We start from the raw sequence: 18,616 nt of genomic DNA, 5'->3' as shown, positions 1-18,616 counted from the left end.
TTTGTACAATTTGTAGTTTACTTCTTCGAAATTATGATTAAAAATTGTTAAAGTTGTTCTAACAAATATACTACAAAGATGTTTTGATGATATACTTTTAAGATAATTATGCTTTCTTTCCGTGCTTATTTATTCTCATTAAATATGTTCCTTAATTAATTAACTATATAAAACATACAAATTTCGTTTAATTTGAATTACGTATAAAAAATACAGTTTTACCTCTTTACCTCTTCCTCTTGATACGCCGACGAAACCAAATATAAGTATATTCCTAAATAAAATCAATAGCGAATTACAATTCTAAATAAGTAACGAAGTTTTAACTATTATTTCTTTAATTAATAACCACAGCAATAATTTTAAAACATCTTAAACAAATTGATAAACTTATTTACAATTGGCGGCAAATTCGAATGTTCGACTACGTCACAACCGCCGCGCGTCGTTTGTCGGCAAGTGCTAAAGTATAAAGCGAGCCGCCACTTTGATTTGCCGCTTTTTCGTTACTCTGTCGATTAGCAGCACGGATTGATCAAGTTGACTGTTGTTGGCAATTTTAATAGTTACAATGGAAGAACAACGGTCTATGACGCAGAAACTCCTCGACCTGATGCAGGAGACAGGGTACCCCTTGGTCCAGCACAACGGTCAAAGGAAGTTCGGGCCGCCCCCAAACTGGGTGGGCCCCGCGCCCCCGAAAGGCTGCGAAGTCTTCATCGGCAAGCTGCCCAGAGAAATCTTCGAAGATGAACTGGTTCCCGTATTCGCAAAGATCGGTAAGATTTACGAAATGCGTCTCATGATGGATTTTTCGGGATCCAACCGTGGCTACGCGTTCGTTACCTATACCAATAAAGCTGACGCCTCCACGGCCGTGAAAGAGCTGAACGGCTACGAGATCAGGCCGAAGCGACACATTGGCGTCGTGAAGTCTGTGGATAACTGCCGTCTCTTCGTCGGTAATATTCCGAAGACGAAGACCAAGGAAGAAGTTCTGGAGGAGCTTTCGAAGCGCGTGGGTGGCATTGTGGACCTGATTCTGTACAAGAACTGCTATGACAAGAGGCTGAACCGCGGTTTCGCTTTCGTGGAGTTTACCTCGCACCGAGCGGCGGCCATGGCGCGGCGAGCCCTGGTGCCTGGCTGCGTGAAGATTTGGGACCAAGAACTGATGGTGGACTGGGCCGAACCTGAACCAGATGTTGACGATGAGCAGATGCAAAAAGTGAGTAAATTCTAAAAAGTCGCTTTGCGTTTTTTATTATACCTACCTGGCGTTCATATTTGTAATTTGTTGCATTACATTATTTTCTTTTAAAGTAAATCTGTTGCTATCTGGCGATATGCATAGGTACATTTACCTCATTATAGCGATGGTGTTACATGCCTATAGCAAAAGTATACTCAAACTTAATGCCTAATGCGCGCCGAATGTTTGCCCTTGGCTAACTGATATTATTATAAATACTCATGAAACTGTCTCTGGACAGGTGTTCCAAAGTTTACGTGTCCAATAACAACTGTTTATAATTTTTATTATCTGCATGTAGTCGGCATTTAAATTTATAAAACCTGCTTTTGTTTGCAGGTGAAGGTGCTCTATGTAAGGAACTTTCAAATAAGGACTACACCAGACACCATCCAATCGGTATTTGAGTCTGCAATCAAAAATCAAGTTGAACGAGTTAAGAAAATTTATGACTATGCTTTCATTCACTTCTTCAAACGTGAGCATGCTGAGTTGGCAATGAAGATGCTTCAGAATGCAGAGATTGATGGTAGCAATATTGAAATAAGATGGGCAAAACCAGTTGTTCGTGAGATATACCGCATTCAGAAATTGAACAGAGGCAATGCAAAATTTAACAACTGTTTCAACTTGTCCCAAACACTCTTGATGTACAGGCAACAGATGGAAAATAATACTCATATTTCTTCTCCCAAAGAAGATGAAGGTATAGGGTCAGCCACTGCAGGAGAGTCCCCTTGTGGTTCACCATCAGACTCGCCTAACTACTCATATGCTCCCAAGGACCAATACCCATTGGCTCCAGCTAAGCTTGAATCAATGTGTAAAAGGTATGTAATTAACACCTTTTAATTTCCTTGTTAAGTTTTTTAAGTAAGTTCAGTTTTTTAATTTAATGATTTTTTCAGGTACATGTGGGTACCACCTGTATACAACTTCCAGAAGTACTCGGACCCTATCCACTCTGAGCTATGGGTAGGAAAAGTTGAACTACCACATGTTGGTCTGCCCCTGATCTCTCCGCCACGTCGCTTTGGACCTTTGGCTACACGACCCTGTCTGTCAATGCAACAGGCGCAAATTGAAGCTGCTGAAACTGCATTGCAAGTAATAAAGGTATGTAATAAAATCAGTATAATATTCTAGCTAGATTTTCTGTCTTGGCTTGCAATGTTTAGGAAAAATATTTTGCATACCTATTACCACTTCTTTATTAATTTTGACTTGTATATAACAAACTTCTTTGATGTCCAAAATATATATACATACCTATGTAAATAAAATCCCAGCACTAATAAAATTATCTGCTATTCTTACAGATGCTGAAAGCCAGCCACATTCAGCAGTCGATGCCGCCGCAGCCGCCACTCGCGCCTGTCTACCCTCCCATCATGTCACCAATGCAGACCTGCGTCAACCTGCCATATGATTACATGAACCCACCGTCAACCCTCTTTCAACCGGGGCCTGTACCGCTCCCTATGCCAATATGGCGAAATGCTTGAATTTAAATTTCGAAGCAAGCTTAGGTAATAGTTTTTATATAAATTTTAAACCTTATTCCTGAGAAAATAAGGCTGAAATTTTGTTGTAACTGTTTGTTATTGTTATTGCTGCTCATGAAATCCTGACGGCAATCTGATGGTTGTGCAGTTGGGATTTCATTGAATCTTCGTTTTGTTAGCGAAAAAGTATTTTTAGGCTAAGCGACTTTTTTTGTAACATTTAGTGACTCCTTTTAGACAATTTAGTTATGTTTTGACCTATTTATGTCGGACGCGCAATCGCAGTTTTTGTTTGACAGAAGTTTCATTGTTTAATTCTTATTATAGTTAATATTTTCAATTAATATCTGAATTATTTTTAATGTAGGTAACTCAATTGATTCAATTGTTGAAAATTTAATTTTGAACATGTTATCATATTGGTTATCTACTGGATTCTTTGATTTGTCAATATAACTTCGATAGTTGTAATTTTTTAATAGGTGTTATTTACGTTATGTAAAGCTACCTAATTCAGTGCTTCCTTGTGCCTATATCCTAATATATTCAGAGTGAATGCACTGCTTTACTTTGTTAATGTTTACTATCGACTTCTATGTATTTTGTAGAATAAAAAGATAAAAAAAAAATTTCAATGCTTTAATTTACTAATCCTGTGGGCTTCCACTCTAACCAGATCCAGTTTAAATAACTTCCTGTCTAATCCTGTGTAATGTTTACCTCTGGTTTTTCCATGTTGGGGGCTCCCACTCTAACCAGATCCAATTTGAATAGTGAGTTCCCGTCTGACCTATTCAACCCAGATGCTTAGCAAAAGACTACAGAGTTGATAGATGAAGCGGAAATTGATTGTACCTTGGTCTCCGAAACTAGTGAACGGATTCGAAAAATTATTTCATTTCAAAACATTTCCGAGTAGCATAGGCTAGGCTTGTTTCTTATCCCAGCAACGGCAGACTGTTATTACTGCTAGCTGTCGACGCAGATGTTTTCTTGTCTGCTGTGGTCACTGACCACTGGTCAGGCATCACCAAACCTATCTGAAGGGCTCTGAATGGAAGCTAGCACATTACTACAATCGGTCTGTACCTATAGATTAAAACCCTATTTAAAAATGGATATAGATTTGGAATAGATTGAAGTAGCTTGAGTGTTGGCGATATGCTATAGCGTCCAACCAAATAATTATACGAAATATTTCAATGGTCATCGTTACTAGAATCATCCTACATTCATTTCTAAACGGATTATTAGCTGTCATACGCCTGTCACTGTCATTAGCAGACAATGTCAAAACGACGTCTGGTCGTGTGTAGTTCGCGGTGTTATTTGTTTATTTCAATAATTTCATCAGAGTTTCATTGATTTTACCATTTATTTTGAATAAATAAGTAAGCCATAGAATAATAAAAATTTTCAATACAAGCATGTAAATACCATAGTCACAAAGTACAGAAACAAATACAAAATAAAAATGCTGTCTAGAAACCTGTGTTTATATAGAAATACCGTGAAGTACTGCTCTGTATCATCATGCTGCATGAAAACTAGTGTTAATACGCACCGGCAGAGAACATTTGCTAACATTAGCTACGAATTTCCGCAACATGAGAACATAACCTATAACCGATCGAGTTTTGTGAAGAAAAGTCTGCACGGAACGAAACAGCTCGTTGATGAGGTACCAGAAGATATAAACTGCAATACATTTACGTATAGAACACATACATGTGGTGAGTTAAGGCCTGAACATGGGGGCAAGAAGGTCACTCTTTGTGGTTGGGTGCAGTTTTCAAGATTATCCAAGTTTCTCCTTCTAAGAGACGCTTACGGCTTAACACAGTGTATAGTGAACAATGACAACATAAATTTATCTGACATTCCTTTAGAAACTGTTGTCAAAATCGAGGGCACTGTAGCATTGAGACCTAAAGACATGATCAATCAAACCATGGCTACCGGAGAAGTAGAAGTTATTATTGATAAACTTGACATACTTAACTCTGTAGATATGCTGCCGTTTAACCTTCGCAACTACCAGAAACCTAAGGAACAACTGAGATTACAACATAGATATGTTGATTTGAGGTTTCCCGAAATGCAGCATAACTTGAGAGTGCGTTCACACATGCTGCATAACATGAGGAGGTTTCTGATTGAAAGTCATGGATTTGTTGAAGTTGAGACTCCCACATTGTTCTGCAGAACTCCTGGAGGAGCAAGAGAGTTTGTAGTGCCGACCCATCATGAGGGGCTCTTCTACTCTCTAGTACAAAGTCCACAGCAGTTCAAGCAAATGCTCATGTCTGGAGGTGTTGATAGATACTTCCAAGTAGCAAGATGTTACAGAGATGAGACAACTAGACCAGACAGACAGCCTGAATTCACTCAGTTGGATATAGAACTCTCTTTCACTAACTTAGATGGCGTTTTAACCATGATTGAAGAGTTACTCTACAGCACATTTGTGAAATCACTTCCAAAACCACCATTCAAAAGAATTACTTATAGAGAAGCTTTGACTAATTATGGTACAGACAAACCTAACTTGACTTATGACTTGAAATTCATTAATCTAAAGAAATTATTCCCTGAAAAATCAAATGATGAAAATTTTCGTGCCTATGCATTACCATATACTAAGGAAATTGGTAAATTAACAACTAAATACAAAGAAAAAATTAGAGAATTTGCCAAAAAGCATTCATGTAAAGTAGTTTTGAGTGAAAATATCACAAAAGAATTGGGTACTGATGTCGGCAGAAGTATTCAGAGTTTAGTCAAAGACTCAGATGCTACTATCATTGCTCTAGGTGAAGATGAAAATGCTTGCTTATGTTTAGGTGAAATAAGAGAGTTGATAGCATCACTATTAAAGTCTAATAACATGCTACAAGTCAAATCAGACATTGAACCGTTATGGGTTGTAGACTTCCCATTATTTTTGAAAGGTGAGAATGGTTTAGAAACTTGCCATCATCCATTCACATCTCCCCATCCTGCCGACTTGCATTTGCTGGACTCGGAACCATTAAAAGTTAGGTCTTTAGCTTATGATATAGTAATGAATGGTAATGAAATTGGTGGTGGGTCAGTGCGTGTGCACAATGCGGAATTACAAGAGAAGATATTGAGGATTTTGAATATTGATCCGTTAACGTTATCACATTTCTTGAATGCTTTGAAATGTGGATGTCCTCCTCATGCTGGCATTGCTCTGGGTATTGATAGACTAGTCACATTAGCATGTAATGCAGAATCAATAAGAGAAGTGATTGCATTCCCTAAATCTCACGATGGAAGGGATCCTTTATCGGGAGCACCAAATAGTATAAGTGAAGAAGACAAAAAGTATTACCATATTACTACTGTAAAATAATTATTTTAACTTAAATATTGTATAAGTTAGTAATTTTTAATATACAAATCTTGTTACATAAATATTTTTTCTTCCATTCCTTACTTCACAAATATTTTATTGGAGGCAATATAAACCAAGTTTGCCAAGGAAGGCAATCAGGTGAATCTTTTTTTTCTGGGCATGAACAAGCAGGTTCGCAAGAAGAATCTTGATTTTTTCTGAAGTAGCCTTCCTTGCAAACACAGCCCGGTTTGCAAGGAATTTTGCTGTCACATTTTTCTTGGTTCCCAATCACAGAACAAGTTTCATTCAAACAAGGATTTATGCAATCCGTATATTCTTCATTTTGTCCACAGCTGGGTTCATCTAAAGTAGAATGGTTATTGGGTTAATCATTGGTATGTGAGGTGTTATATAAAGTTCATTCATTGTTACTTTTAGTTGGCGGTTATTTACAGGGTTATGGTAGGGTATTATTATCAGATATTATTACATTTAGGTAGGTGGTAGTTCTATTCGCTAAACCATGTGACATCACGAAACATCGCGCGAATAATTACACAGATTTTTTGTTGGTTTTAATTTTTTATATTTGAAGTTGCGAGCCGCCATAAAGTATAGCGAAAATTGTAAGTAAAAATACCTATTGATTTCAATTGTTAATCTGATTCTGCTAAATAGGTATAACTAGACACTTACTGCCACACTCAGAGTCATTTAATGGTTACTTAAGTGGCTCCTTAGTATAGATTTAAAAAAGCTCACTCTCAGAGACACTTAATGATCCGTTACCATCCCTTAATGACAATTAAAGTTAAGTACAGCAAAACCTTTACTTAACTTTCTAATGATTGATTTTGACATTTATGTTTAAGGTTATAAAAGTAAATAAAATATTTTAAAAAGTCTCAGGAATAGAAGTGTTTGAACAATAAAGTAAAGATGAGTGATTTGCTTGACTTTATTGATTTTGTAGACTATAGCAGAAGGTTTGGAGTAGTGGGGCCAAATAAGAAGCCCAGGAGGAGTAACATTAGAAGTCTATGGGAATATAAAAGGGTATTTTTCTTTCAATGTTCAAGCAGTCACTGGGACAAACTTGGAATTTTATGATCTAGTAGCCCGTTGGCCTGGCAGTACCCATGATAGTTTTATTTATAACAGCAGTGCAAGTAAACAAAGACTGAATACTGGTGTGTTAAAAGGGATAATTTTAGGGGACAGCGGGTATGCAGTTAGCAATGTGGTACTGACACCGTTTTTATCACCAAATTCAACTGCACAAGAAAACTACAACAGAAGCCAAATAAAATATAATGTGGAATATTGTGGAAAGATGCTTTGGCATTTGGAAAAGAAGGTTTCCTTGTCTCCAACTTGGCATGGGCATTAAGATGGATACAGTTGTGGCTGTTATATGTGCTTGTGCGACACTGCATAATATTTCTTTACAGGTTGATGATTTGGTTCCAAAGAACTAGGAAACTCCTCATATTGAGAATGATGATGTTGTCCTGAGTGAAAGGCGTGAAAGCACAACCAACAGCAATGGATTTTTGGTGCGACAATCTATAGTTGATAGATTTTTCTCATAATATAATTTTTAATAAATAAAAATCCATAAAATAAGAGGAATACTTTTTTAATTGTTGAACAAGAGGCCAATTATGTAGTACAAAGTTTATTTGACTTCCTCGTTGATCTAGTGGTCGCAAGCGCGGCTGCTGTGCTTGAGGTCTCGGGTTCGATTCCCGGGTCGGGCCGAAATCGCTTTTTGGGTTTTCTTAAACTTTCACAAAGCAGCCCGTAGTCTGGAAGTTGGTGATTGATTCCTGATTGAACTCCTGTGTTATACTATCCCATGCTGCTTGTTTCTTGGCGACTGACTTGCCATCTGTTATTTAAGATTCCACGATTGGTCTCTTTTTAACTAATTGTGCTAACAAAGCTTTTTCGTCCGCCGTGAAATTAGCCACACGTTTGCGTGGTGCTCTTGTTCCTGAAGACTCCTAAAATGAAACAAGCACAAGTTAAATTCTTCAAATACATATGTGCAGCTACTAATGTACATAGAAACGAAACTTACCATGATAATATGTTAAGATAAAGCTATTTATTTCAGAGCTTATCACACTTTTCCACACACTTTTCTTTCCTGTCGGTTAACGGAACAAGAATTTTAAATGTAACCTTGACACTGACAGTACAATATTGACAGTGATACCAGAAAAAAGTTTTCATGTACTTTATATCATTTACATGAAAATAGGTGTTTTTACGTAAAAACGATCCCGAAATTAACAAATTCTTATTTCTATTATTGATATACAAGGTTTTAATGTATTTAAATAACAGTTTTTGCTACTTAATAATTTCACATTTTAAGGTGCGGCTACACCTTTCGTTTATCGATAAGCATTATCAAAGACAATTTGACGATACTCTGCCCTACGGATACTTAAAGCTGTCATTAACTAATGAACCCTTAAATTTCGTCTCTGGGATGTATCGTTCATTAACAGATTTAATGATAATTAGTTAAGGATTCATTAAGACTAATTTAAGTATCCATTCTGAGTGTGGCAGTTAGGGCCTTACTACAAAAACTTTAAACCCTGTTTTATACTTGTCTAATAAAATTTTGGCTGCAAAATGAACCATATGTCAACGTCATAATTTGACATTTTTTTAGACAAGGCATAAACTGACGTTTAAAAGTTTTTGTGGTAAGACGGTTAATAACTAAGCACTACTAAGTGGGTACCTAGGTAGGAAATAATATTGGTTAGTTACCGCATTCTTCCATAGGTATGCAGTTTCCAGAGTCATTTCTTGCGTATCCGTCATCACAGTAGCAAGAAGGTTGGCATTCAGTGAAGGCACAAGTAGTCTTGTTCTGAACATGTAATGTGCTGCAAACATCGTCGCATGGCCCCCCGCAAGCATAGTGTTCGTGCTCACCAGGACATTTGTCTGAAAATATTATAGATATTAAAACCTGCGAACTCAAAGAGGATACGGAAAGCGGACCCCGTCACGGAGAATTACTCACTGCTTTAGTACCAAGTTTCATCAAAATCGCAGTTCTGTCAAGTAGGTACTAGGTACCTAACAAACATAGGTACCTAATAGGTAGGTATACCTATGTACATGGGCGTCTACATAAATCAGTTTCGTGAGTTTGATGATGATTTAGATGTTCTGAAGATTCTGTTCTGTAGTTTGAGTAGGAATTAATGAAAGATTTGTTTGTAACTTACTGCATTGTTCTTCTGAGATACACACGCCGCCCGGTTTGTTCAAGTAGAATCCCGGTTTGCAGACACATTGGAAATCACAGCCCATTACTACATCAGGACAATAGGCTTCATGGTCCCCGCAAGTCTTTTGTGGAGAACATGAATAAACGCAGTCAAACACTTCGTTTGGCTCACAACCTGGAAATCAGTTATATTTTTATGTTCAAAGGAAAAAGGTTTCCAGGTAAAATTACTGTTTTGTGTGAACATTTTGGGTTTTAGGGTCAATCCCCACTGAAAGAGCAGCGGCCGGCAGCGGCCGTAAATGCAAGTGATTGAGATTGTCCGTCTCTTACATTGTCCGTGCTCTTACGGCCGCTGCCGGCCGCTGCTCTTTCAGTGGGAATTGACCCTTAAGGGTGCACTAAGTTCTAGAAGATCAAAAAACGGCAAATGCTTAGGTAACTACGCATTTAAATAATAGGCATAGGTAGGTACCGAAAGCTCTTATAGACTGTTCCTATGTGATGAAACAACATTAATAACATACCTAATAAATAACATATTGAGTGTTTGAAAACAGCAAAAAAGTGCTTCCCCATTTTAGCCTCGCGCTTTCGAATAAAAATAAGCCGTTTTCCTCATAGTGATCTATTGAATTCATCAATATCTAGCTTTGGTATATATCTCTAACGGCCAGTTTCTTCATCAAAAGTTAAAGTAATGTCTAAAGTAAAAGTAACGGTCAAATTCGTTTTTTCAAGGCTAAAGTGACAGCAAAACTAATAGAAAAATTGAATTTGACCGTTAATTTAACTTTAGACATTACTTTAGCCATAACTTTAACTTTAACTTTTGATGAAGAAACTGGCCGTTAGTATTATTTATTATTAAAAATAAACTGTGGGTACATTACATAAGGAATTCCCCCCTAGAATATCTTTCAGGCTAGACAATGATTTGTACGCCAATGTTTTATGACCGTAGAAGATCAGTAAAATAAATTCAGAAAAAACATTAAAAATAGTAGTTTTTTGGAACACTTACCATTATTCTCTTGGGAAATTGGGATATCGGTCATCATCGGATCATCGGTAGGACGTTCTTCGATGTCCTGAACAACAGTCAACGCTACACAGCAGAAGAACACATTTTAGATTCCATTATCATATTTTAAACCTTTGGTTATTTACCTACTGGTTTATGGTGAGGTACTATTTTCAGATATTATCACATGTAGGTAGGTCGTATTCGCTAAACCATATGATATTTTATTTTATTTTACATTTTTAGGAAAACTTACATCACGGAACATCTTGCGAATAATTAAGCAGATTTTTTGAGTTTTAATTTTTACTACTTACTTGAAGCTAGGTGCGGGCCGCCATCAAGTTTGGTGAACACTGTACCTAAGTAAAAACATTGATTGCAGTCGTTAATCTGATTCTGTTAAATGTAACTAGACGTTTAATAACCAAGCCATAGGTAAGTAATTAATATTTGTTAGTTACGGCATTCTTCAACAGGTATGCAGATTCCAGAGTCATTTCTTGCGTATCCGTCATCACAGTAGCAAGAAGGTTGGCATTCAGTGAAGGCACAAGTAGTCTTGTTCTGAACATGTAGTGTGCTGCAAACATCGTCGCATGGCCCTCCGCAAGCATAGTGTTCGTGCTCACCAGGACATTTATCTGAAAATAGTATAGATTTTTTTTTTTGAGGATATAGGTTATTTAATAATGAATTATATGTACATATTTACATGACCCAAAAATAAACTTATTCTCAGCCATGTCACCGCAATAGTTATAAATTCCACCAAGATCAGTTCCGTCGTTTGCTCATGAAAAAGTATCCTACCTAATAAACGTACCTAGGTATAGTTATCGGCACGGATATTGAGCCATGACCTTCACCTGCGCGGAAGCGATTTATTGGTTTTTGCCTTATGTGTACAGTGCGCAAAGCGATCCCCACTCTTCCGCCGAGAGCTCAATATCCGTGCCGGTAACTTTACATACATAAATCAGTTTCGTGAGTGTGATTTAAGGTAGAATTCCGTGGATCGCGGCCTACGACAGTCGTCGGCCGCGCGCGACAATAGTCAACCTATGAAAATGTATGGCACCGCTGCCGAGGCCCGCGATAGTCACGCGCGGCCGACGAATTTCGTAAGCCGCGCGCGGCATTGTCTTGAAATTAAGTAGTCGATTTTGTTCGTCCGTTCCCTCTAGTCGAAGTGCTAATTGATATCCTTGAAGAAGAGGAGGATGACGAAATACCATACGATTACCAATCGACACTATCTTTAAAAAGCAGAAATGAAGAAGGATATTCTATAACACGGAATTCTACCTTTAGATGTTCTGAAGATTTTGTTTTCTAGTCTTGGTAGGAATTAATTAAGAATTTATTTGTAAATTTAAACTTACTGCATTGTTTCTCTGAGACACACACGCCGCCCGGTTTGTTCAAGTAGAATCCCGGTTTGCAGACACATTGGAAATCACAGAACATCTCTTCCTCAAGACAAGAATATTCTTCACGGTCTGCACAAGTCTTCAGTGGAGGACATGGATAAACGCAGTCATACACTTCGTTTGGCCCACAATCTGGAAATAAGTTATTTTTTATGTTAAAAGGAAAAAAAAGCTTTCAAGGTAAAACGGCTCTAGTGATTCGTGTGAAAATTTTGAGGTGCGTTAAGTTCTAGACGATCAAAAAAACGGTAAATAGGTACCTACGTAGTTACGCAATTAAATTATAGGCAGAGGTATAGATAGGTATCTAAGAATAAAATCTACTGCTATGTGTTGAAACAACATTAATAATATACCTAATAAACAACACAACGTCATGAGTATTTTTGTGAAACAAAAAAAGTGCTTCTCCGTTGTAGCCTCGCGCTTTCGAATAAAAATAAGCCGTTTTCCTCATAGTGATCTATTGAATTCATCAATATCTAGCTTTGGTATATATCTCTAAGTATTATTTATTATTAAAAATAAACTGTGGGTACATTACATAAGGAATTCCCCCCTAGAATATCTTTCAGGCTAGACAATGATTTGTACGCCAATGTTTTATGACCGTAGAAGATCAGTAAAATAAATTCAGAAAAAACATTAAAAATAGTAGTTTTTTGGAACACTTACCATTATTCTCTTGGGAAATTGGGATATCGGTCATCATCGGATCATCGGTAGGACGTTCTTCGATGTCCTGAACAACAGTCAACGCTACACAGCAAAAGAACACATTTTAGATTCCATTATCATATTTTAAACTATAAAGGTTAATCATAGCATTAGGTAGCTTCTTTCTACACCTCAAAGTATCTTAAACAGCAAGGTCTTTCTTTAGTTCTTCGTTCAAAGTTCTTAGTCTTTCTTCTTGGAATGGTTATTGGGTTATTAATTGGTATGTTAGGTGTTATTTAAAGAAATACTATCTACCCATTAAATGTTATTTTATTTGGTGGTTATTTACCTACTGGTTTATGGTGAGGTACTATTTTCAGATATTATCACATGTAGGTAGGTCGTATTCGCTAAACCATATGATATTTTATTTTATTTTACATTTTTAGGAAAACTTACATCACGGAACATCTCGCGAATAATTACGCTGATTTTTTTAAGTTTTTATTTATACCTACTATCTGTAGTTTGGCGAAAATTGTAAGTTTAATTTTATTCTGTTAAATATACTTAACTAGACGTTTAACAACTAAGCACTAAGTGGATAGGTAGTTAATTAATATTGGTTAGTTACGGCATTCTTCAATAGGTATGCAGATTCCAGAGTCATTTCTTGCGTATCCGTCATCACAGTAGCAAGAAGGTTGGCATTCAGTGAAGGCACAAGTAGTCTTGTTCTGAACATGTAGTATGCTGCAAACATCGTCGCATGGCCCCCCGCAAGCATAGTGTTCGTGCTCACCAGGACATTTGTCTGAAAATATTGTAGATATTAAAACTAACTCTTCGAATAAGCAGCATAGAATGTGCAGGATAGAGCGAATAGGAAGAAGATGCGGACCCCGTCACGAAGAATTACCTATAGGATTTAAGAAAAAGGTTGCAGGTTTGATTTAACAAGTAAATCTGATGTCCCACCTATGTCACTGTTATAGTGCCAAGTTTCATCAAAATCAGTCCCGTCGTTTGCGCATGAAGAAGTATCTAACAAAGATAACCTAGATATCATACCTCCGAGCCTTTTCCCAATCATATTGGGGTCGGCTACCAGTCTAACCGGATTCAGCTGAGTACCAGTGCTTTACAAGAAGCGACTGCCTATCTGACCTCCTCAACCCAAAGATAACCTAGATAATAATACCTAAATCAGTTTCATAAGAGAGACGTTCTGAAGATTCTGTTGTCTTTATTTGGCAACAGACATTTGAGTAGGAGTCTAGGTAAAACATAATTAACTAAGAATTGATTTGTAACTTACTGCACTGTTTTTCTGTGACACACTCGCCGCCCGGTTTGTTCAAGTAGAATCCCGGTTTGCAGACACATTGGAATGCACAGGACATTTCTACATCAGGACAAGAATATTCTTCACGGTCTGCACAAGTCTTCAGTGGAGGACATGGATAAACGCAGTCATACACTTCGTTTGGCCCACAATCTGGAAATAAGATATTTTTATTAAATTTGACTTAGGTACATCTTAGAATTGCGTCTATCTGCGCTGAATCGTTTTGTGTGATTCTATTGTTAAGGGAAATACTTAGGTACCTACCTACTCAATTAAATAGTAGGCATAGGTACCTAAAGACATTAGGTATACCTATTCTATTGCTATGTGTCGAAACAACATTAGCAACATACATAATAAACAACGTCATGAGTGTTGGAAGACAGCAAAAAAAGTGTTTCCCCGTTTTAGCTCCGCGGTTTCGAATAAAAAAGAAGCCGTTTTCCTCATAGCGATTATTTGAACTCATCAACATCTAGCTTTGATTTAATAAGTTTTATAAACCCGCATTTATTTAATTAATTAAATAAGTTTATTAGGAACACTTAAATAGTTAAGGAATTCCCAGATTCCCTTCAAGAGACGGTGTATCATTTAGTCAAGGGATGTTGTGTACGCCAATGTTTTATGACCGTAGACAGATATGTCTAAAATAAAAGTAGGAAAGAGATTCAAAATAGTTGTATTTTGAAACACTTACCATTATTCAATTGGGGTCCTCCAAGGATACCAAAATCGGAGAAAAGTTCTTCGATGTTCCTAGCAGCAGTCACCGCTACACAGCAGAAAAATACCACGACCAATGATCTCATGTTGATGTCTAAATATTTATGATTTATTCAGAGTTCGGATTCAGTATTTATATGGCTGTACAAGTGGTTTTTAAGAGGATCATTCATAGGTATAGGTACTAGTTAGTGAAGTTACCAATGCGAAATAAACGCTTCATGTCGACGATATTGATGTTCTTCGGGGTTTTTGTGATTGACAGAGCTATAACTATGTAGTTCATACAAGGTCCTAAACGTTATTTTTTACGACGCACACTTTTGTGTTCGTTGTGTTTTAAAGGTAGGTACTATTTTCTTTTAGAGCTCCGTAAAGAAGTTTCACAAAAAGGGGAAAACAACGAATAAGGGTCCCTAATATCAGTTAGGTTCATAGAGTTGGTGATTATGAGAGGACCTAAGTCTCCCGTAGAAATAAAACAAATTAAAATTACACAATTGTTTATTATAAAGCTATCTTTTAAGTTACTGAGTATTAGGAGATTATCCTTAGTCCTTACTTAATCACCTATGAGTAGCAGACATTTAAATCTAGAATACCTAAGTGCTCTATAATCTAGTTACTTACTTAATTACCATGTCGAATACATGCATAGTACCTACATTCCACTATCATAATGTTGGACTATAAAGATTAATCATAGCATGAACTTCTTTCTACGTGTCGATACCTTCTAAGTGTTCTTTCTTTCTTTCTTCTGAAGAAAGTCCTTAGTCTTTCTTCTTTTGACAGTCCGAAGAATTTATCATTTGTGGGCACTGGCAAGTTGGTACACAGGGTGAGTCCATCCTTTTCCTCAAATACCCAGGTTTGCAAGCACAACCCTTCTCGCAAGTTTCGTTCACGTCACAATCGTAGAAGGCGGAGATTGAGAAACATATTTCAGGAGGGCATGACCTTTTGCACTCTGTGTATTCTTCATTTTCACCGCAGGATGGTTCTGTAAAGAGATTTTTGAGACTAATAATGGCGCCACAAGGTTCCTACTCGAAGCTCAGATCAGATAATTATCTACATAGGTAATTATATTTTCTCCTCTTTTAGTTAAAATAAAACGCTCATTAAAAACAGATAAAAAATGTTTATTCAACACAACAATGTATTTGTTACACTTAGGACCTCGACCCTGCTTACAAAAACTCGGCCAAAATAATACCCTAACAATCTATTTTACACCAAACTTCCAACCGTTGAAGGCGTACAATCTTCTGTATCCTTCCATTCATCGCATTCGCATATTGGCACGCAGGGGGAGTCGTTAGCTTTCCTATAGAAATCAGGTCTGCACACACATCCTTCATAACACCTTTCGCGGTAGTCACATTTTGGCGGGACTACCAGAGACAGACACGTGTCAGGGCGACAAGGAGTCTTGCAGTCGGTAAACATTTCGTTATCTTCACAAAGACGTTCTGGAAAAAATATGGAGTTAAAATTATTCAATATAATTTTGAGGTTTCTGTTCTTGAAGGCATGGGTACTCTCATACACTATTAATCTGATTGAAAAAGTATTTTTAACGGTTCCATTTATTGTAAGGCTTCATCAATTCTACTCTTCAAATTACCTTTTCTTGGGTTGCAATCAAGAAGCAGCTAGTTTATCTGGATGTCTAGGCTAGGGATTGAGGAGCTCAGATAGACAGTCGCTCCGTGTAAAGTATTAGTAATTAGCTGCATCCAGTTAGACTGGAAGCCGATGAAAGCTAAGACTTACCACATTTGTCAACAGTTACACATTCGCCTGCAGCATTCCTTAGGTATCCCTCATTGCAAACACATTTGAATTCGCATGATTGGATACTCTGGAGACAATAATATTGTATGTCGCGGTTTCTGCAAGTCTTTTCAGGGGGGCACGGTTGCACACAACGTATATCTGCATTTGGTCCACATGCTAAAATGTTCAAAAGGGAGTAAATAAGTAAGTATACAAAAGAAGGAATAGGGGATTACATAAGATAGTATATAGGAGCAGAACATATGAGAGTATATCAGGACGTATCTTGTACTCAATAATTGTAGAAATAAAAAACTCATAAAAATAGAATTAAACACTTTATTTAACATAATAATTTATTTAACTTAAGATATTTCAGTCCAACTTTCAAAAGCACAGCGATCATTTGTCGCTAGATTCCATTCTAGACCAGACTTCTAATCGTTATCGGCTTACAATCTTCCGAGTACTTCATTTCTTCGCAATCGCATATTGGTACGCAAGGAGAGTTGGGTTCTTTCCTTAAGTAACCAGGTCTGCACACACAGCCTTCGGAGCAACGCTCATTGGGGTCACATTTGAACCTGGCTACAAGAGAAAGACAGGTGTCCGGGGGACAGGATCTTTTGCAGTCGGTGAAAATTTCATTTTTTTTGCAAAGTTTTTCTAAAAAAAAAGGAGTTAGAATTAGACAAAATAATATGCGGCGTCGTAGTATCTTATTAATATCAAGATTAACAGGGTAATCTGTTGGCTCTTCGATTTGGAAATTCAGGTATCGATTTTCTATAAAATCTGGTAGGACTAACGGATAGCGCAGTCAATAATTCAGAGACCACTAAATCGGTTTGAAAAATAAAAAATTGGGTGCCCCAGGTGCCTGACTGAGTCGAGGAGATTCAGAAGTTCAGATAGGCTGTCACTTCATGTAAAGCTCTTAAGTCATTTGGGCAGTCGATATGGGTGTCTACCCGTACTGTCTAGAAGCCCAGAAGTTGGATAACCGGTCTAACTTAATTGGGAAAAGGCGAGGCAGATAATGCAATTTGTTCACTACTTACCACATTTATCAACAGTAACACATTCGCCTGCAGCATTCCTTATGTATCCCGCTTTACATACACATTTGTATGTGCACGGCTGAATACTAAGTAGGCAATAATATTGTATGTCGCGATTCCTGCAAGTCTTTTCGGGGGGGCACGGTTGTACACAACGCAGTTCTTCATTTGGTCCACAACCTAAAATATTAAATGCAATTTTAATCAGTAAAGTAACAAGAAGTCTCTGCCTCTGCAATCACAGCGAGAGAGGCCTTTAGATAAAAAATAAATAAATAAAATGCATGGTAGTTATTCTATCTACATTTAGGCTCTAGACAGACGGGCTGCATTTCAATTTTAGAACACGACTGCACGCCGACTCCATCCTAACTGGAATCGGACCACACGTTTAATTTGCAGTTCTATTGCAGTCGTGTCAACTGCATTCAAACTGCCCTTGAACTGCAAATTGCAGTTGAAATGTAGTCCGTCTGTCTACAGCCTTACAGATGTTAATATTTACGCTTTTCATTACATAGACAGTAGAACACTTTCAACTATGAAGAGAGTCTAAGGAAGAAAGGCTGAAGTTTAAGAGGTTTATCAGCGTTAGTTAGAGTGCGAAAGAAAATTGGGCATTGAAGCATTGTTTGCTTTCCAATCATGCATTACAGTTTAGACTTAGGTAATTAATTCAATAGTAGAAAGATACTTAAATAGCGTTAACATTAGTAGCGATGAGACATAGGTAAATATATTTACTTGGATTTGGTGCATCCCCTTTATAGATGAGATGTCAGTTCTAGTGAACTCAGAATTACCGTATAACTAGACAAGTTTTCCTCTTCAATTGTTTTTTTTTCATAACCATGTTTATAAGGTAAAACGATTTTCCGGATAGCAATTTTTATAAACGAAAAATTCATAAAAAGGACTGCAAATTACGTGTGACTTAAATTAATAAAAAAATATTATTATAAGAAACATTTACCTACTTTTTATTTGGGACCTATTTTTGGAAACGTCAAAAATTATTTCTGAATTAAAATAGCTGGACTAACTTAAAAACATTTGATTATGTAACCCAAAAATATGAATTTACCTTCGTTATAACCAGCACACAACACGACACAGCAGCACAACAAGATAAACCTGTACATCTTGACGATTGCAAGCGTTATGATAAAAGCCGAGGCTCGTCAGTTCATTTATACGAGTTT

At 37.1% G+C, this 18,616-nt stretch overlaps 3 protein-coding genes across 3 annotated transcripts; 2 read left to right on the top strand and 1 right to left on the bottom strand.

The window, feature by feature from the left end:
* Positions 1-521: 521 nt before the first annotated feature.
* LOC124630434 (probable RNA-binding protein 46) lies at positions 522-3,386 on the top strand. The gene is made up of 4 exons (XM_047164337.1): positions 522-1,228; positions 1,592-2,082; positions 2,161-2,368; positions 2,572-3,386. The coding sequence occupies exons 1-4, from the start codon at positions 572-574 to the stop codon at positions 2,755-2,757; spliced, it is 1,542 nt and encodes a 513-aa protein (XP_047020293.1). The 5' UTR covers positions 522-571; the 3' UTR covers positions 2,758-3,386.
* Positions 3,387-4,052: 666 nt separating this feature from the next.
* LOC124630596 (aspartate--tRNA ligase, mitochondrial) lies at positions 4,053-6,198 on the top strand. Its single transcript, XM_047164558.1, has one exon. It carries the CDS (start codon positions 4,232-4,234, stop codon positions 6,134-6,136), a length of 1,905 nt encoding a protein of 634 aa, XP_047020514.1. The 5' UTR covers positions 4,053-4,231; the 3' UTR covers positions 6,137-6,198.
* Positions 6,199-6,221: 23 nt separating this feature from the next.
* On the bottom strand, positions 6,222-18,596 carry LOC124630670 (zonadhesin-like). Its single transcript, XM_047164635.1, has 14 exons — positions 18,499-18,596; positions 16,351-16,530; positions 15,807-16,046; positions 14,546-14,677; positions 13,816-13,995; positions 13,132-13,311; positions 12,513-12,596; positions 11,790-11,969; positions 10,869-11,048; positions 10,722-10,766; positions 10,405-10,488; positions 9,379-9,555; positions 8,912-9,091; positions 6,222-6,484 (listed from the first exon to the last, which is right to left on the bottom strand). The coding sequence occupies exons 1-14, from the start codon at positions 18,554-18,556 to the stop codon at positions 6,222-6,224; spliced, it is 2,163 nt and encodes a 720-aa protein (XP_047020591.1). The 5' UTR covers positions 18,557-18,596.
* Positions 18,597-18,616: the final 20 nt, after the last annotated feature.

Source organism: Helicoverpa zea, chromosome 5 (assembly GCF_022581195.2).
Source record: "Helicoverpa zea isolate HzStark_Cry1AcR chromosome 5, ilHelZeax1.1, whole genome shotgun sequence".
NCBI classification, from domain to species: Eukaryota; Metazoa; Arthropoda; class Insecta; order Lepidoptera; family Noctuidae; genus Helicoverpa; species Helicoverpa zea.
This window is presented reverse-complemented; position numbering and strand designations above follow the sequence as displayed.

Bases quoted from the DNA above. Each gene is read 5' to 3' on its own strand.
- LOC124630434 (XM_047164337.1), top strand. From the start codon at position 572: ATGGAAGAACAACGGTCTATGACGCAGAAACTCCTCGACCTGATGCAG. The intron at 2,083-2,160 runs GTATGTAATTAA...TGATTTTTTCAG, and splicing joins CTTGAATCAATGTGTAAAAG to GTACATGTGGGTACCACCTG. The intron at 2,369-2,571 runs GTATGTAATAAA...CTATTCTTACAG, and splicing joins CTGCATTGCAAGTAATAAAG to ATGCTGAAAGCCAGCCACAT.
- LOC124630596 (XM_047164558.1), top strand. From the start codon at position 4,232: ATGCTGTCTAGAAACCTGTGTTTATATAGAAATACCGTGAAGTACTGC.
- LOC124630670 (XM_047164635.1), bottom strand. From the start codon at position 18,556: ATGTACAGGTTTATCTTGTTGTGCTGCTGTGTCGTGTTGTGTGCTGGT. The intron at 16,531-18,498 runs GTAAATTCATAT...TGAACATTTTAG, and splicing joins GTGTGCTGGTTATAACGAAG to CATGTGGACCAAATGCAGAT. The intron at 10,767-10,868 runs GTAACTAACAAA...GTTTTTACTTAG, and splicing joins CATACCTGTTGAAGAATGCC to GTACAGTGTTCACCAAACTT.